The sequence below is a fragment of the Gouania willdenowi genome, chromosome 11 (genome assembly GCF_900634775.1).
Source record: "Gouania willdenowi chromosome 11, fGouWil2.1, whole genome shotgun sequence".
NCBI lineage: Eukaryota > Metazoa > Chordata > Actinopteri > Blenniiformes > Gobiesocidae > Gouania > Gouania willdenowi.
In genome coordinates, this window is record NC_041054.1 from 14,498,048 (window position 1) to 14,516,853 (window position 18,806).

The 18,806-nt window shown below is 37.2% G+C and overlaps 2 protein-coding genes across 4 annotated transcripts in view; both read right to left on the reverse strand.

Annotated features, from left to right (window-relative positions):
• On the reverse strand, positions 1 to 9,397 carry fam133b (family with sequence similarity 133 member B). Of its 2 annotated transcripts, none has more exons than XM_028461174.1 (11): positions 9,221 to 9,397; positions 6,729 to 6,826; positions 4,655 to 4,733; positions 2,737 to 2,856; positions 2,618 to 2,653; positions 2,404 to 2,475; positions 2,177 to 2,275; positions 2,022 to 2,060; positions 1,825 to 1,914; positions 726 to 773; positions 1 to 614 (listed from the first exon to the last, which is right to left on the reverse strand). In XM_028461174.1, exons 1-11 carry the CDS (start codon positions 9,242 to 9,244, stop codon positions 492 to 494), a joined length of 828 nt encoding a protein of 275 aa, XP_028316975.1. In that variant the 5' UTR covers positions 9,245 to 9,397; the 3' UTR covers positions 1 to 491. The 2 variants fall into 2 exon arrangements, with proteins under 2 accessions (XP_028316975.1, XP_028316976.1); XM_028461175.1 differs by lacking the exons at positions 1 to 614; positions 726 to 773 and adding exons at positions 1,218 to 1,266; positions 1,712 to 1,746.
• Positions 9,398 to 11,029: 1,632 nt separating this feature from the next.
• The window catches only part of cdk6 (cyclin dependent kinase 6), a 48,309-nt gene continuing 40,532 nt past the window's right edge, over positions 11,030 to 18,806 (reverse strand). For both annotated transcript variants that reach the window (XM_028460982.1, XM_028460983.1), the window contains 3 exons: positions 14,765 to 14,815; positions 14,099 to 14,234; positions 11,030 to 13,218 (listed from right to left, as the gene is read on the reverse strand). In XM_028460982.1, the coding sequence (XP_028316783.1) occupies positions 13,066 to 13,218; positions 14,099 to 14,234; positions 14,765 to 14,815 (340 nt within the window). In that variant the 3' untranslated portion in view covers positions 11,030 to 13,065. The remainder of the gene's footprint in view (positions 13,219 to 14,098; positions 14,235 to 14,764; positions 14,816 to 18,806) is intronic.

Sequence of the window (18,806 nt, forward strand, 5' to 3'; positions counted from 1 at the left end):
TATCAGAAAAGAAGAAAAAACAATACTTTATTCATGGTTTCCGGTGGATTATTCTCTTACATTGCAGTGGAACATGTCATCTAACAAAACAAACATTGACTGCAGAGCTCATGTTTCTATAACAGTTCCAACTTCAATATGAGGCTGGTAAGACATCAGATCATTCGGTCTACATGCAGGACTCAGGTGCTAGAATCACAGCCACATGTAGCACGAGGACGTGGTGTTAACTTCCACACAGTGAATTGTCCAATATGTGAGGGAAGATCATGATTTACATCAGTTCGTTAAGCAAATGTGACCAAAAAACTTAAAAAAATTGAGAGTGAGGCGATTTAAGTCAGCAGTAGTGAAGCCATTCTGATGAATCCATTGCTTTCTTCTGTCTCCGTTCAACAGTCTGAAGATACCTGCTTTCAGGTGTGGCCAAAGTTGAGTAAAAACAAGTGATTGGTTGTAAAAGTTGAAATAATGACATTCCAGATGAACTGTCAGGTGACAGAGGGAGCTGTAATGCTTAGTTGAGCTCTGGGTCCGACTGAGACTAGGCTTTTTTTTTTCTTTTTCCTATTGTGTTTCTTATGCTTTTTTTTCCTCTTCTTCTTGGACTTTTCCTGTAAATGATCGAATAAATACAAAATTTAAAAAAAATGGTAATTTGATCTAGTTGGATTTTTGGAGAAGTGAAAAGGCCCAAAAAAGAGGAATTAAAGCAAAGCACTCACTGTGAACTTCTCCTTTTCTTCACTACTTTTCTTCTTCTTACCATCACCCTGTGACACAAAGAAGTAACTTACAGTAATCACACACGCGCACACACACACACACACCAAAACTAACAGGATCAAAGCATTCTTAACACCTGCTCATAACAGGCAAACACCAGTTATTTATTTTTTACAAAAAATGGTTGAAGTTGTCATTTTAAGACAGTTTAAAACCTCCAATCTACACAAAACCAACAAAAAAGACTTTGGATGAAGAATTACTATGGTATACTTTTCTTATTAGAAATTCCGTTTAAATTATTAGGTTGTGTAAACTAGGCTAAAGAGGAAAGCTTATGAAGACAGGTTTATTACTTTGATAGGTTTTATAATTTTTGGGATAAAAAGCGAATAGTTTGACTATATGATAACATGATGTATTAACTCTTTTTCCCATGCAAAAAATGCAGCAAATCTGGCCACAGCCACTCACATTCTCAAAATAGCACTCTACAACTGTGTTTCTCAAATGGGGGTACGTGATGCACTAGAGGGGGCACTTGAGAATGAGAGAGAGAGTACAAAATTAACAAATAAAAGGTAAGTCTCGGTTCCACACCAGGCATGATATGACCAGAAATGATAAAAACTATATAAATAAATCTATTCAGGAGCCACTAAATCAGTGTTTTTTAACCTTGGGGTCAGCAGTCAGGACCCCATGTGGGGTCGCCTGAAATTTCTGAAAAGTTCAAATTGATTTTTTTAAAACACACATCTTAAAAAATACAACTTACAGAAGTGCAAGATCTGTGTAAATCAGACCACAAATGTGCAGTTTTTTTTTTTGTTTTTTTACTCGCATTATTAACAATAACCCAGTTCTACCCAGTTACACTCACTTCCTCAATGAACAAGGTGCCTTAACATTTAGTTGAACAACGTGAATTACAACATACACACTTATCTGAATTTTAAAACACAAATCATCTTAACTATTTTACCTGAATCTGCTCATCTTCATTAAACACCATTGCGCCTATTAAATACGGACCAGATGTAAAAAAAAAAAAACAACAGCCCTGGATTTAATGAAATACAACATATGATATATTACCTCTTTTTCCCATGAGTCAGCCGACGACTCTGACAAGGAATCTTTGTGACTTCGCTCTGACTTTCTTTTCCTTCGATGGATCTTTTCATCCTGTTGAAGGTTTGGATTTCCAGCAAACAAGTAAATAAAATAGAAACTTACACCTTACAAATCTGTGTCGTCTGTTGGTTTGAAAGTAAAGAGTGAAGGAAAAGGACCTTTTCTTTGTCGCCATCTTCTTTGGCTTGCTTCTTTTTCTTCTCATGAAAGAGAAATCATTTAGCGTTATTCTTGTACAGCTACCATACTATGAGCTAAAAAAAAAAAAAACTAAGAAGAGAAGCGGATTGCATTATGATTTAGGTAAAATAACCTTGTTCTCTGCATCCGATTCGTCCTCTGAGCTGTCCGATGCTCTCCTGGTTGACGACTTCCTTCGTTTACGCTTCTTTTTCAAAGTTTTCTTTTCATCCTGGATAAAAAAAAAAAAAAAACAACAAACAAAAAAACGGAATGTTATCCAAAACAAAAAAATGCGCAAAATGTTATCCTGACTTGGACGGCCGAGGCTCAGAGATACATCAGCCGTTCACGACCTACCTCGTCTTCAGAATCTGAGGAGGAGCTGCTGGAAGAATCAGAACTCGATGAAGAAGAAGAAGATGAAGCATGCTTGACCAAAACACAATGAAAGCAAAGTTCATTAGACTTGATGTTTATCACTTGTTTGGAGTTAAGAACTTTGTAGTCGTCGAGTTAAATCAAACCAGGTTGTGTGTGTGAAGTTAGTGAAATACTGGAGGTCTCTCCTCACCCTAGTAGATTTCTTCTTCTCCTTCTTCTTTTTTTTCTAACCAACAAAGTAAAACAAACCAATGTCAGCGAGGATGGGTTTGTGCGTTAAAAGACGTCACATTTGGACTCACATCTTACCTCTTTTTTCTCTTTCTTCTCCTCTCCACCTTTGTCTGCCACTTTCTTGTCCCGGTTTTTGTCCTTTTCACTTGCACCCAGCAACTTTTCCCTGTTTTTGGCCAATTGTTTTCTCCACTTCTGTTAACCACAAACAAACAAAACGACATTGTTGGAAAGGAATCTTTAGATGTTAAACAAAGACAAGAGTTTACAAACCTGACATGTACAATGTCATTCCAGGTCATGTGTGTGAAGCAGAGTTTATTTAGTGTTGGACTGTTCAGTCTCTTATATAAAGAATGTGAGTTAATTTTAAAAGAATTAAAGACAGGATAGCTTTACTCTACAGATAAGTGGCTGCAATAGAATATTTTAGTGCAATGCATTGAAGTTTATTTTTCTTAAAAAGAGAGCTGGTACCTTTTTTTGTTAAATCAGACTACAGCTTGAAGCTCAGATATTCACACGTGTGTAAATAGTGAATATTAAAATCTCACTAGATGTCTTGTCAGGGGACAGCGATGTCAACGTTAATTTCCTTCAGGTTCTGACATGCTGAGTCCCTCTACCCTCTATTGTTCTTCTTGTAAACTAAATGCAGCAGGGCCATGTTGCTGCCCCCACTGGTAAACAGAGGAATTGTACATGGACTATAAACATTCTATGTTATAAATCAGTGTTTCGTTAAATTTTTGAGCCAGATTTTTTTATTCAAAATACACCACAAAAAAGGGCATAACAATTATTTTCTTATTGAAATATAATTGAAGAAAGACATGCACAAAGATCTATCTTTTCAGTAGTTATGCTTGAAATGCCCACCTGGCATAGACTGATAATGGAGAAAGGGAATTGGTATAATTTTTTTGCCCAAAAAAAGGAACTCCTTGGCAGCATTTAGACCAAAACTGGCCAAAGTTAAATCAGCAAAGCCCAATTTAAGACCACGACTTTGTCTCAGTTCCCGAGGCACTAAACAATGCATCGCAATGACATTGAGATGTTTATAAATCCTTTGATGTGCCAGAGTGTGGCAGATGCTCCATCGGTGCCAACACTTATGCAGATTTGCCAATTCAGTCCTCCTTGTTCAAGGTGGTCTAACTTAAAAACCTCTCCTGTTGTTCTTTCTAGCAATTCATTGCAAAACAGAAAGTTTCTACTTAACATAGCGCACATTTGCCATACGTTGTGCGTGTGTTCACTGATAATAATTTACAATGCAAATTTCCCATTGGTGCACAACGTTTCCAAAACTATCTTTTCAATGTTTCAATGTAAGCAGACTTGTCTTTAAAACATCTGGAGAATGTATCATGTGAGAAAGAGCCTTTGGCTATCACTTTAAAAAGCGTCAGGGCCGAGCATCTTTTTGATCCTTTTTCAGGCAGGCAGTATTATTGTCTTCAATTTGGCGATAGGTTCATCAACTTGATAGTTAGCTTTAAATGCTTCTCACTCGTCTAGGTTGTTGAAAAGCTCATACAGAATTCAAAGCAAAATATATTTTAACTTATTAAAATATGCTAATGACACTAAATAATAAAAAAACAATATCATACATCGTATGCTGAACTAAGTGTACTGAATAACAGAGATTAAATTTAGGTATTAATAATAATAATAATAATAATAATCATAATAAAAAGCAAAGTTGTAAAATCAGTCAAAATTATAATTATTGGACAGAAAAAAATTATTAAGGAAACCAATTTTCTAGTACCAAATACATGTTTTTATATGTATGTCAATATTTGAAGTATAAAAAATAGATTTTTTTTAATTTTCTTTTAACAACTAATATCAGAATGAATGGGATTCAGAAACACTTGATGGTGGCAGAAGGTCTATAATGCACACCTTCAAGTGTGTTAATGAAACAGATACAAATCTGAAAAAACAGTGAGGTTTACAGGTGTAAGTAATGCAAACGTACATCATTCATTCTGTCCTCAAAGTCAGCTAGGGCTCGGGAGCCTTTCTTCTTCTTATCCAGCTGCTCTTTGAACTCTTCCCTGAGAAAATATATAACAAAAAAACACATATTTCAAAAAAACTCTTGCAAGGCAGACTGAGCTCAATGAACCTTTCCATTCCTATCAGACGTGCTGTGGAATGTGTGATTCTAACAATGCTGTATATGATCTGATTTATCTTTAAAGCAGAACTAAGAAACTTTTTCACCTTAATAAATCCTTCTCGTAGTCCCTGTGAGTGTAATACAGGTGTTTATGGGTTGATTGGTCGCAAATAAGCAACAATAAACTCCTCCAGGTCCTGTATATTGTGTTTATGCTAGCACCAAGTGAAGCTCCTTCTACCATATACTGTAGTTGTTTGCTGTCCACCGCGGAGAATCCACCTCCTCCACCCGCAGCTGTGCTGTCCTCCGTGCTGTGTTTGTAACGTCTCGGTTGCTACGCTGCGCACTTCTGGGTTCTGTACACTTATGCAAAAGTTGCTTCTTGCACTGACTTTTCTTCCAAAAACAACAAACTTCAGCAAGAACACACACCTCGTCGCCAGTTTATGTCTTCATAAGTAATCAGACATGGGAGACGGACTGGTACTGATCGTTGTCTTTAGTTTGATCTTTTGCTCTTCCATATGTTCACACACACGGCCAAAATGTGTCATATGTTGTAATAATAATAATTAATCAATTTTATATAGCGCTTTTGTATATATTATTATCCAGTGAAGACAATCTATACCCCGTGGATTAAAAGAGAGCTGATATCCCTGCAGAAAATTAAAGAGACAAAGATAATATAATAAAGAGTTAAAGCAAACAAATCTATTTGTATTATTTAATTCCCTCACCCAATGAGAATCGATAAGAGAAAATGGAAAGGAATCGAATTGATAAGCAGCATTGATAATGGAATTGGAATCGCTAAATTCTTATCAATTCCCATCCCTAGTGATTGGGGACCGCACTTGCAACTTTCTCTGCTTCCGACACGGTGACAAGATGTACTGCTTTACGGCAGAGAAGACCTTTGTCCGAGGAACGAAGCAACTCCATGCAGTGACAGCTCAGCAGCAACACACAAAAATCACACACAGCACTCTATCAGGCAGCACACACACAAATATCCATCCATCCATTTTCAGACTCACTTTGTCAGCACACAAACACATCACACACATTTCCACACTCTTTCGTATTAATCTCACATCATTAATTTTACTTGTCTCTCTTCCTCTTACTGTTCACACGGCCACATGGGGCTATATATGTGAAAGCACCCTTAGTGTGAGTTAGTTCTGCTTTAAAAAAAAAAAAAAAACACTCAATTCCTGTAATTCTGAAAATCCCTTTAGAATCATGCCAATAATGAAATGTACGTGGGTAAAAATTGCACTTATTTTGTGTGTAACTTTTCAGAGAAAAGCTGCAAATCCATCGATGCTCAAACAGTTACTGAAAAGCTTTAAAATAAAGAAGTAAATGAAAAAATTCTAAAACTTTTGACTGAAATCAAAATGTTTATCTTTACTCAACTTCCTTACCTAAATAATTATAGGAAAGCTGAAAGTTCTCTAATTCGGTATGATTGATTTTAGAGATGCACCGGATAAAAATTATTGTCCGAAACCAAAATTTAGAAAACTAACGCCAAAAAACGAGAGACAGAAGAAAATAAATATGCCAATTATTAGATTTATGGCTCTGACTTTGTAAGCTCACTAAAATCCAGGCTACGCAAATGAAAACACAATAATGATTCAAAGAAAAAAGAAAAAAAATCAATTAAAAATATTTACTTAGCACTGACATTCCAACAATACACAGCCAGGCCTAAGGAAGTTTTAACCTGTTGTGGCCAACATCATCAGTGACAATGAGAATAATAAAGAAAGCCTGACCCTCTTACATGAAAAAAGCACCAGCTGAAATACAGAAAAGAAACTAAAATGTAAACATCCACAGCTGAGTGCACACTGCTTTGACTCTAACTTTATATACACATAAAAAGAACTAAAGATATGTGGCTTTTGCTCACCATGATGGTCGTGGTCTGCTTAAATAATCCTGTATTGTAGGTCCAGAGTTCTGTATGGGTCCTCTGGCTCGTGCAGCAGCTATAGGGTTAATGTAGGCCTAAACATCAGAGATGGGCATTACACACTTATTATTACACGTTAAAATGAATGGTGACAAGAATGAGGCACATTTTCATCTGACCCAATCAGCAGGTCCTGCTCACATTAATGACATTCATTTATTTCAGGTCACGCAAAAAGATTTGTCAAGAAAAAAAAAACAAAACAACACGTTAAATTGTTGAAAGTTTCATCATCATAATGGAGTACTTAAAACATTTTGAGCAATTAAATATTTAAAGCCTCAGTTGTATCAGAACAAGGGACGTTAGCGTGATTGTGGTTTGGTATCGGAGAAGACAAACAAAACGGCGCAAAACAAACTATAGGATCTGAAATTAAGTAGTAAAATTAGCTGGGAAAAACTAACAAACGTGGAGATATTTATCGGGTGTTGAAAAACCTGAACTACAAAAAAAACGGAAGGCTGCTGCTGACAGGGAAAACTGTAGATGAAAGAGGATCTGAAAAAAAGAAGAAATTGAGGAGTTTTTATTACTAAATAGATGTCGGGTCGCGAGTGGCTGGTATTCGACCATTTGTTCCCCTTTAAAATGTGCACTATACAGTTTGTGGGGAGTGTGATTTGTTTACATTAAGCATGCATGCTAGTCAAAAAAAAAGTTCTCTTCAGTACATGTAATTCTTAGTACTGATCACTTCTATTTTTTCTAACTTCAAATAGTGTTCCAGAGATCCAATTTTCATCTGAGTTAGGTTTGTTTATTAAGTTATGAGAATATACTTTATAAAAGGTTCACTTCTGTGACACACCCAAAGTTCTATATTGCACCTTTTAGGCATTGTTACAACATTGCTTTTAAATTAAATCTTTATATTTCTACCATTTTAATGTATTTCTGCAATCAACTAAAATAAAAACTATTTAAAGAAACATGAACGCTTAAATCTATTCCGTGGCACTCATAATGTAGTTTATTTACACTGGGAAAATAAATTGGCTGGTGGAAAATCTGGTTGGTAACTTTAACAATCTACTAGCCATGCTGGCTGGTGATCTAAACAGTTCATTTAAAGCCCTAAATACTGATATTGCAGCCTTGAGTTTTGGCTGATACCGATATCAATCCAATATCAGCACGAATCATAATTACTGAGTTTGTAGAGCGGAATGTTAAAAAAAAAAAAAAGGCTTGATGGAGTGATATTACTCAAACAGAGCACAATAGTCTGCAAAAGTAGATATGAGAAAAATCAAACCATTTTTTAAATGAATGGTTTACAGTTATTTTGACCTTGAACATAAGAATCTTCTACAATTGATTAAAAATAAAGTTATAACTTTATAAAAACATTCTTTCTTCCGCTGACGCGGGTTCAAATCCCACTTGTTTTGTCATATATATTTTTTCATTTTAACATATTTAACACAGCAAATTCCACCTTTAAAATACATACAAAAAATAAACATTTTAGGGTATTTCCTGGGTTAGGGTTAGAGATAAAAGGGTTAGCTAAAAATAAATATGAGCTAAAATAAAACTGACAGAACTTTAAGTCACATGGTGCACCTTTCACGTCACCCAAACTGGCCAATGAGGGGACGCTGCATATGAATAAACTGAGTCTATTTGATACGTTTCCTTATCAATAGCCACGGCCTAAATAATATCCTCAATAAATCGAACATCAAGGATGATATCGGTCAAGGTCAATATCAATATTGGAAGGGGACATCCTTAGAGCCTAGATATGTCTCAAATAGAAGTTACATTGCAAAAAATTAGTGTTGTCCATAATTTGTAAATAAATAAATGTCATAGGTGCAATAACCATCTTGTTGTCATCTTGATTGATATTTCAAAATCGTCTGAAATGGTCACACTTATTCTTTTCTGTGTTCATATCTTTTTTTTTTTTTTAAATTGAGGTAGGTGGAAAATAAACACAAAATAAGGCTGAAAATAATAATGTAAAGGTACTATTTATATGCTGGTACTAGTGTACGTGACTATAAAACTTCATTAAGTAACTATACTCGAGTTCGTCAGCTTCCTTTAGTCATAAATTTAAATATTAACAACCTGTACTTTTATTCAGTACAAAGCATCAGCAGCTATCAATACTAAGTGTACTTTCTGCGTGAAATCGCCACGTCAAAAATAAACCAAACAAAGAATCACAAGCTTTAGCTCCTATTAGCATTTCCATTTAATGCTAGATTAGCTTACAGACTCATTCGGAAACTGCTAAACAGCAATAATTACGTGACGTCTATAAAATACACACCACATACCCTCTCCACACGCTGTTGTGTTGACGTGAGGCCTAACGTTGATAGCTTAGCCTAAGCTAAAGCTATGTTGTTTTGTGTATAATACAAGCTGCTGTGACGTTTAACTGTTGTTGAAAAGCCTTAAATGTAACTCACCACTCGGTTGTCCCTTTTGCCCATGTCGACTCAGCGCCAACAAACTCGGTCTAACAGATACATTAGCGTTACCTTGTTAGCATTAGCCTAGCCACCACAGACTGTTGATGACCGACATACATGCAAGTGTACGTCAGTGGTTGGTGAACGCTGAGTGGCCACTCTTCTTCTACGGCTGCTGAGGTGTGGCTTTACCGCCACCTACCGGTCACAGTTAATTATACTTAGTGGAATGTGTTGTCAGCACATAATATATTGTATAGTTTTTTGTTTATGGTCATCAAACAGAACTATAACTTAAGACCTCTGTCTACCTTGATGAGCAAAGTTTGATATTTACCAATAATTATGGAACTAAAATAAATAGACCATGTATTAATTTATTTTCAACAAAGGCATCTGTATAAAATAAAATAATAATAAAAAAAAAATAACGCCAATGAATTCAATTCAAAACACATTTAAAAAAATGAATGCTAAATTTATTAACTGTAAAACTGAGAAGATAACCAGCATTCAATGCTGTTTTGGTGCCATGCGTTACGTTCAATCTGGTTGGTAGGATATGATAATACATTTGATTGTTGTCTGGTTATTTGATTTTATGTAGTTTTACAATGTGTTGATAATTTTGGAACCAAAAATAAAAATGTACTCAGTAAGGGTTGGGTGTAGAAATGTAACAAATCACTATTTGTTTTAAAACGTACTTAAGTACAAGCAAAATTACTGATTTACAAACATTCTGAAAAAAGTACAAGTAACCATAACTCAATTACGGTAGCAGGTGGATAAACGCTTCGTACTTGAGCCTTCTAAAAAATAAATAGTAATTTGTCCTTTGTCACAGCTATTAAAAAACAGTTTAATAATGCTTTCTTAATGGGGCTCAGTTATTTCTTTATATTTTTTAATACTTTTAACCAGTTACCGTAGATGGCACAACAACTTTAAAGTATTAACAAATGTCAAAAAATAACCTGAAACATTATAAAAAAAAATCCAAAACAATTTTTTTTGTAAAAAGCTGCTTTTTATTCAGCGGGTGCAACACAATAATAAGACACCAAAGCATTAATACACAAGTATAATGCCAACTTGAGTGATAAAATGGATTGAGCGATGTTGGTTTTAACACGATGAAACTGAAATTGAAAAGTTCAACAGTGGGTTTTATAGCTTCTGTGACATTGAAATGTGTTACAAACTGATTAGGTTACACAAAGCAAACGGTGCATTAGCTGTAAGGACTCTAAAGCAGTCATAATTGGAATGGCAGACACGTGTGACGGGTGCTAATGTAGCTTCATTGCATTGTTTTACCCAATAAGTGAGTTATAATAGGAACAATTCACACAGTGTTCGATTATCTGAGAAATGCGATTGTGTTGCCATTGTTTTGACAATTAAACATGAAACCCTGCGGACAATGACAGTTTATACAGGCCGCTGATCTTCTGACAGTAATGTCCACAGTAACATATTATACATGATAAATAGGAATGTCAGTAGACGGATCCGTGACATCATCATGAAGAAGCTGGAAAAGAAACCTGAATGAGTAGAGATGTGATCATGTAAATGTTTGAAAAAAAAAAAGAAAAAATCCCAAGATGTGCAAACTGGCCCTAGTGCTTTGGGCGTCTGTAGTATAGAGAACCTGAGAAAAATCCAAGAATGTGTTTGTGTGCGTGCATGCTAATTGCACTCGCTGTTACGAAAACATTTAAACCAGTGTTACAAACGGTACTGTTCTGCAAGAACTACGACATAGAAAAATACAACTCTGCATAACTTTCTTTGTTTTTCTTCTCCTGCTGGTAAAAACTGTACTGGAATACGACACATGAATGTAAAAAACAGTACACAGAACAGTACACAACAAATCCGCGCATCATTTCATTATGAACACTACTGTAAAATGTGTAGTCACTCTCAATCCAAAGTCAAAAGAAATCCAACCAGCACCACACAGGCCAATGAACATTTGTCAAACAACAACCTCTCCGTTAGACATTCCAGCAACCCTCAATAATCTACATCTATCCGCACTTTCAACAGATCTATGTGCTGACGAAAAACCAAAGCTCTCTATCATTACAGCTTGTACGTTAAAGCTAGCACAATACACTGTACAGTACCAATGCCTAGCCTTTATACATTCCTTACACTGTCAAAATCTTTCTTACACAAACCCTAAAACAAAAATCAAGAGTTGGTGTAATTGGTGTAAGAGTATTGTATCCCCCAGGATTAAAATCAAAATCAAGTAACAAGTATATAAGACTGGTCAATAAAATTAATATTAAATACAAGGAAATATTGGTGACAAATGCTAAGCCAAATGTTTCAATGTATAATAGTGCAGGTAGAATCATCCCCACCTTTTTTGCAAGCCTGTGCATTTTTTACTGTATCATCGGAATAGAAAATAACTGTCGTCTTGTGTTTTCAGAATAACACGCTTTAATACAAAGTAAATGGCAGGAACACCTCAAACATCTCGCGTCACCGTTTCAGCAATTGAGGTCTGCAGAAACCATTAGAATCCTGCTACTGGTCTGCAGCTACACTGGATGCCCACACGGAGGCAGCAGAGTTTAAAAGCTGGAATGGCAGCGACATGGCAGTGATTGGCTGGCTTTGTGTGACTGGTAAAGGAAGGAGTATGAAAAAAAAAAAAAAAGAAAAAAGAAAAAGGTACGCGAGCGCTTTGCTGGATGCACCAACCGAACGTGCATCAACAGTCCAATGTCAATGTCTACGAGCACAGACAGGCAGTTATTCATCCTGTCCGCTCAGGCTCGTGTACAGTTCAGTCTCCTCTTCGCCACAGGAGGGCTCTTTAAAAAGCTCAACACGGTCATAGAGGCTTCAGCTGGGAGGCCTCCAGCCAGTCCACCTGCAGCTTCCAGCCAGTTCGAGATGCGAGTCTCTTTGCATTGTTACACAGTCAATGATCAACATTTCACAACTTAAAAAGCAGCAATCATAATCCCTCAGTTCATGGTAGAAGGACAGCTTTAGCGGCGCATGATTCAGGAGGAGAGGGTTCGCTTTAATCGGTCCTTCAGTCTTTCAAAAAAAAAAAAAAAAAAAAAAATCAATTTACCGCCTCTTGGTCAGTTTTACATTTTGTTTCTAGAATTTAAAAAAAGGTCTCATGAAAGAATGCCACGTCGGTCAAAAAAGTCTAGAATCTGTGCCGTCGCTTCAGTCTGATAAAACCTGTATAACTGACAGTTATGGGTGGAGATGTGGCAGTTTTGTTAAAGCGTACCAAATCATCTAAGCTTAGCAGCTGGCAAAATTAACTAAAAGATGGTCGGCTGCAGCCTAAGAACACCCAGCTGCACCCTTTTTTTTTTTCTCCAAAAAAGGGCGTGTGGGCGTAGTTATTTGGGTCACTCAATTCAAGATTACGGTATCATGCTTTACTACAGCCTCTGATTATTTGTGAGCACATGTTGATTAAAAGTTTAAAAGTCATTTAAAGACTAAAATCTTTAAATGACGGCGAGAATTGTCTGCAGACGCTGGCACATGTAGAGGTGACGGGATTCTCTTTTGTCTCAGACAGATGGCAATAAGGTGCTTATAGTAGTTTTGTATAAAAGGGTTAAAAGCTCTGTGCCCAAATACCTTGTCGTCTTTGTTTTAAATGTATTTACTATAATATATCATATTTGAAACCAAGCAGCGTAGAATAAAAGTTACAAAAAAAAGAAAAGTAAAAACACGCTTAGAATGTGTGAAACTGACCAAAGAGTGGGATAAAAAGGAGTCGTTTTACAGACGCCGCGTGTGGAAAGACTGAAGTTACTCAAGGACCATGAGGCAGACCATTAGGCAGTCCTCTCCTCCATAGCAGGCTTGTTACTGGGAATGGGCTGAGCAGCGTACACGCTTCGGCTGAGGCTGTCCACGCTCTGAAAGTAGGGGTGAGTCAGTGCAGCGAATGCTGATATTCTCCTGGAGGGGTTGAAGGCCAGGAATTGCTGCAAAGTAAAAAAAAAAAAGACATTTTAAGATAAACGTCTACAGTTTTTCAACCAGTGTAAAGCGGTAAAATGTAACCCAGTCTGTCTATGTTGTGTGTTTTAATATTGGTATTTCAATTTGGCATATTTTGTTGTAAAAAGTCAGAGTGACTGCCCTCTATGGGTTGAAACCAGGCTATTACAATTGATTTTTGCCATTGGCTGAAAGTGAGATTCTGTGACGTCATTGGACCGTCTTGCGCCACAAACAAGCACTGTTAGCCCCGCCCCTTTCATAAAAACTAGCACCTGTGGGCTCTACAATCTGTGGCACATAAATTGGATTGAGAGAATTGAGAACTGAGAGGTATATTAATTATTAAGTAGCTAGTTAGCATAGCATAGATTGTTCTTTGGAGATTTTATAGTATAAACTGGGCGTGTCTTAACAGCTCCAGGAGCCATTAAGTCATTAAGTACTGCTTCATGTCAGTAGATAGCATGAGGTAGCACGGCATGTTAAGTTAAACATTAGGGGTGGTTAATCAGCCCAATTTCTCGATTTGATTCCGATTATTTGATCATCAATTCGATTATAAACATTTCAATTATTACCGATTAGCTATTAGATTTTCAATTATTGCTCATTATTGATATTCCATTTAACATCAATCATATTTTGAATGAATTATTTGATTTCTCTTTTGAGTAACACCTTACAGCATCTTCAATATTGTACAGTGCAATTGAAATATTTTGGTTTTAAATTGCCTCATTTATTTTACAATTTGAAAAATGTAAATAATCAAATTTTCATACTAGTCAATAATATATTAGTGATGTTTTTTTTTTAAACCACCCCTATTAAAACACAAGGGTAGATGTTCATCATACTCACCAACAGTAATGCCCGCCCCTGCTCATCCATATCTGGTACCAGGTCCTCTATAGGTTTCGGGGGCCGTGGTGTGAAGGCACTCTGTGGGAGGGCCACTTCCTGGGGCCAGTCCTCTGCTGATGGGACACCAACAACACTGGGGGAACACATCCATCATTTCAGTGGTACTGTGGCGTGTTGGTCATAAGGAGCAGAAATCAAACCCCTAAAAACAGCTGTTAAAATTGTGTCAGTATTCTGTCAGTAGATCTGCGACACAATGTTAGAAGTTAAACTCAGCTAAAACTCTTTTTCCAGTTTTTTACCAAGTAGCTCAGATGATTTAGGATGTTCGCTGTCGTCATTTCACGGCAAGGTTTTCTAACAGGACATGCACAACAATGCATAATAAAGTTTTCGTGAACAATTTATGACCAATTCTGAACCCACGCAGAGCTCATTTTATAAACACTGCTCTTCAAAAACCACTAAACATAATCTATGTTCTTCAAAATAAAAGGATCTAATTCAGAATAGATTAGGTTTAAGTTTCCACAAGCAGTTGTATAACATTTTTACCTGAATCCAGATGCTGGTTTTTTAAAAATATAACTCACAGAATTAATAAAAAAAAAAAAAAAAAAAAAAAGGGGCCAAATGAATAAAATGAAAACATTTATTACTTACTCCAAAATCTTCCCCAGCTGATCAACATCTGAGTTTCCTCGAAACAAGGGTCTGGGAAAAAAAAGGTTGCACAGATTAGCCTCCCTACTCACATTACAGGGTTTTATGAGCTTCTTGGATAATGTGTCCTATTAAAGTCATGAACATATGGGGGAAAAAAAACTCTCAGTTCACAAATATAAAGACTTCCTTCTGTTCTTATTGACCTGCTTTTGAAGTGACTTTTATTGCTCACTTATCAATGCCTCACTCAGTTCCAGGATATACGCTTTTTGCTCAGAGCAAAGAGGAATGTGTGACTCTGACGTGAACACTTGAAGTAGCTGCACACTCGCAGCTCCATCTCATGTCATCAGAACTGCTGAGCGGTATCTGTTGGACCACAGCGGGGCGGGGGCGGGAGGGATGAAAGCAGCAGCAGCAGCAGCAGCAGGGCCGCTGGTGGTTCCTGTGGCTTTGGGTGCGCATGGGCGCTGATGCCTGACTTGGCACCCCCACAAATTCCAGTAGTCATCGTCAGCACAAGGCTCCAGGTTTTCCGCATCCTCGAGTGAAAAACGCCATTTCTCCCTTACATGTGCGTCCACGTGAGTCGTGTTAAGTGCTTAAGAGTGTTAAAAAAAAAAAAAAAAAACTAGGAGGGGAAGACGCGTGAAAGAAATGTTGGGATTATCCTTAAAAGTTGGAAAAAGTCAGGAACCCAACTTTCCTATTAATTTCTCTGCAAACAAACAAGACATTGTTTAAGAAGGCTTCTTGCTTTAACACACTATCACTGATATGCTCTGCACCTTATCATGGCCCCTCATTGAATTTAAAATACATTATAATTTACTAATATTTGTAAAGAAGATTTTTTTTAACTGGCCAAACGAGATTATTTCAATAAAAGATCAAATACTCCCATCATGTCCACTCGTACAATGCTTGACCTGCTTCAAACTCCAACTTAGTCACCAATCGTCCTGATACCAACCATTTACAAATGTCTGTTAAAAGCAGTTAAAAGCTCTAAGAAAGACAAATAGCCTAGAGACCTGAAAGACATTCACGCAAATTAAAAAAATTGTTAAAATCATATTTTTTTTTACCAATCTTATTGTATATATCATGTATTTTTTTATTTATTTGTTGGTGTAATGAAAATGTGTCTTGATGTACCTTTTTATGTAAATGTTTCTGTTCTTATATGTACGAGAACAGCGATTCTCAACTGGTGGGTCGGGACCCAAAAGTGGGTCGCAGACCTGTACTGGGTGGGTCGTGGAGAGCTGGTCAAAAACGAACAAATACCTAATGTCTCTCATGTTGGACTTGTTGCAAGGAAAAATATATAGATTTATGTTTTTTAAAATATTGTATATTATATATATGTTTCAAACAGTTATTTTTGAAAAACTTAATTTAATTGGTTGAATTCTAAAAAAAAAAAGAAAAAAAAAAGAAAAAAAAAAGTGGGTCGTGATTTAATGACTGGAAAAATGTGGGTCCCAGGGTGAGACCAGATGAGAACCCCTGTACTAGAATGTTCCACGGTGGAAGCTAATAGGGATCCAAAGAACAAATAAACTGCCCATCACATTCAGGTGTTGCCTTCAGCAGTACTGGAGGGTTACACCTTATTTAGATACAGGTGTGTTAGCACGTAGCGCTAACGTCAGCTTTATAGGAACAAATCGTGACCACTGACAGTTATAGTTTCCTCTCTCCATCTGTTCTTCTTTCAACACAGTCTATGAAAACTAGCTAGAAGACAAAAGATTTACACTTTCGCGACAAATTGAATCTACAGTATCAAAACGCAGGACATGTGGGTTAGCATGCTAAAGCTACAGCAAGTTTATCAACTTTAGTTGCATTTCTGCTGTTAATAACCCAAAAGATGCCACTACTGTCATAATAAGGTCAGAACAAAATCCTTTTGACGAAAACTGGGAGTTAAATCCACTCAAACTACTTTAATCTTCAAATGTATTCATTTTAAACATTTATGTTCCAGTCAATCAATTCAACTCGGCAATTGGTGCCAAAAGTGAAATTCTTCAAAGTAAAGCAGGTGTTTTTTTCCTAAGTGACTCATTCATTTTTTAACTTACAAACAAGTTACTTATAATTTGAGAAGCTCAATGTGATAAAGGACACAGTCATATGAGTACCTGTACGCCTATGTTTGTGGTTTTTATATGTAAACCAAACCAACCTTACTCCCACCTGATTTTAAAAGAAATGAAAGACCTACCTACCCTATGCTCCCTGTGTTTTCCCCTTTGCAGGAAGCTGTGCATAGCTAAACACCCACACTTTCCTACAGGCTCAGACACTGGGAAATTAGTCACCCACGGGAGATTGGCACATTGTATTAGCGACGGCAATCACACATGCTTCAGTTCGGAAGTAGAGTCAGGCCTGGATTTGTTTGTTTCACTGATTGAGAAATGTTAGACAGAACTAATGGATGTCTCGGGCTTTGTTCAACTCGTGAAAGCAGCACATTGGCAACTCTTTCAGGATTAGAGAGCACTGACCTTACATTTTAATTAAAGACCAAAACATGGACTGTTGCAAAGGAATAAGAAGAAATGAAAAAATAAATAAAAAATCACCTTCAACAAAGTTATCATGCCAAAACAAGTGTGGCTGACAGCTCCAAGAGGTCCATTTTTAAACCTGGAGTGGCTTACTGGACCCATATAGACCCATATAGTCATCAGCCTCAAGCACTCATTGGTACACATGGGGTTTCAACCCATGCAGGCACAGACTGGCAGTGAAAGGGCTGGGCTAGCTTTGGACGTTTGAAAACCGAGCTGAGTCACGCTTTCCTTAGTGCTGGTACAGCCTGATCCCACATTCCACTGGGGCAACCTGCGGAATGTGCATGTCTGTGTGCATGTTTGCATGTGAGAGCTTCACATTGCCTGAGAATGGGAGGCAGGGGCTATGCCAGCTTTGGTTGCATGCACTTTACCTGGTTCGGTTTTATTGGAGCACATGTGCGTGTCATCACTGTGCAGTGGAAGGTTTACCAATCCAGTTTCAAACTGTGAGAAAGTCAACACAATGTGGGGCCTCTCTCTGAAAAATCAGGAAAAACCGCGTTTAACCTTTTCGACGGCAGGAATGTCAACACACAGACGATCTTTCTTTCTATTCACTCGGGCTGTGACTCACCCCGGCACAATCCCGGCCATGCAGATGCAGACTTGTATAATATTTGCTTAAATTCCTTTTGTCAACATCCCTTCTTGTAACAGTATATAGTCATTTAAAATGGTTGGCTTTGGTATTTAAGATTATGACAGTGGAGAAGGTGCTCAGGCGTAAATCTTTGAAGCTTAATGAGTCAGAGGAAAAGTTTGAACTTTTCTGAGCTGCAGCATGAAGTGATGTGGCAAAGCAGGGTTTTATTACAGCTCAGTTGGGACAGCTTGGTTTAAGATGCACAAGCAGCCCAGAGATAGTGGAAAACATTGGGTCCAAGAGCCTCACTGTACATAATTGAGGAATAAATCACTTTTAACCAACAGGGTTGATTACCAACAGTCAAACTATCCAGTAAGCATTCAAAAAAATGAAGTATTCAATAAACGACTTTGAAGAAGAGCTTGTAGGAGGCCTAGAGTGACAATGTTTGATGTGCGGTTCCTGAGCGGTCTGATCATAATCCTAAACACACAAACATCTCTCCCCGTCACCGATTGTTCTGCACTTTTCCATCAGTCACTCCTGCCGCTATCTCCCAGGTGCCCTTTAATCTCAGACAGGTGGTCTTTTAAAAAGCTATCTTAATCACCTGCACCGCGAAGTGGAAGAGTGAGTGTTCGCATGTTGTGTGCACCGCCATCAAAGGGCTCTGCCTCACCCTCCACCTCGAGACAAAATTAGACGGAGGCCAGGTTGCCAAAACGCACACGCACAGATGTATCATTTAATCCAATCAAAACAAGACCACAAACAGATTAGAGCTGTCTGTTTTTAAAAGGTTAAAGGAGCACTGTGTGTAATATGAACCAACATGGTACACATTTCCATTCTTGGCTCT

Bases quoted from the DNA above. Each gene is read 5' to 3' on its own strand.
- fam133b (XM_028461174.1), bottom strand. From the start codon at position 9,244: ATGGGCAAAAGGGACAACCGAGTG. The intron at 6,827-9,220 runs GTGAGTTACATT...TCTGATGTTTAG, and splicing joins GCAAAAGGGACAACCGAGTG to GCCTACATTAACCCTATAGC. The intron at 2,276-2,403 runs GTAGGTCGTGAA...TTTTTTATCCAG, and splicing joins CCTCAGATTCTGAAGACGAG to GATGAAAAGAAAACTTTGAA.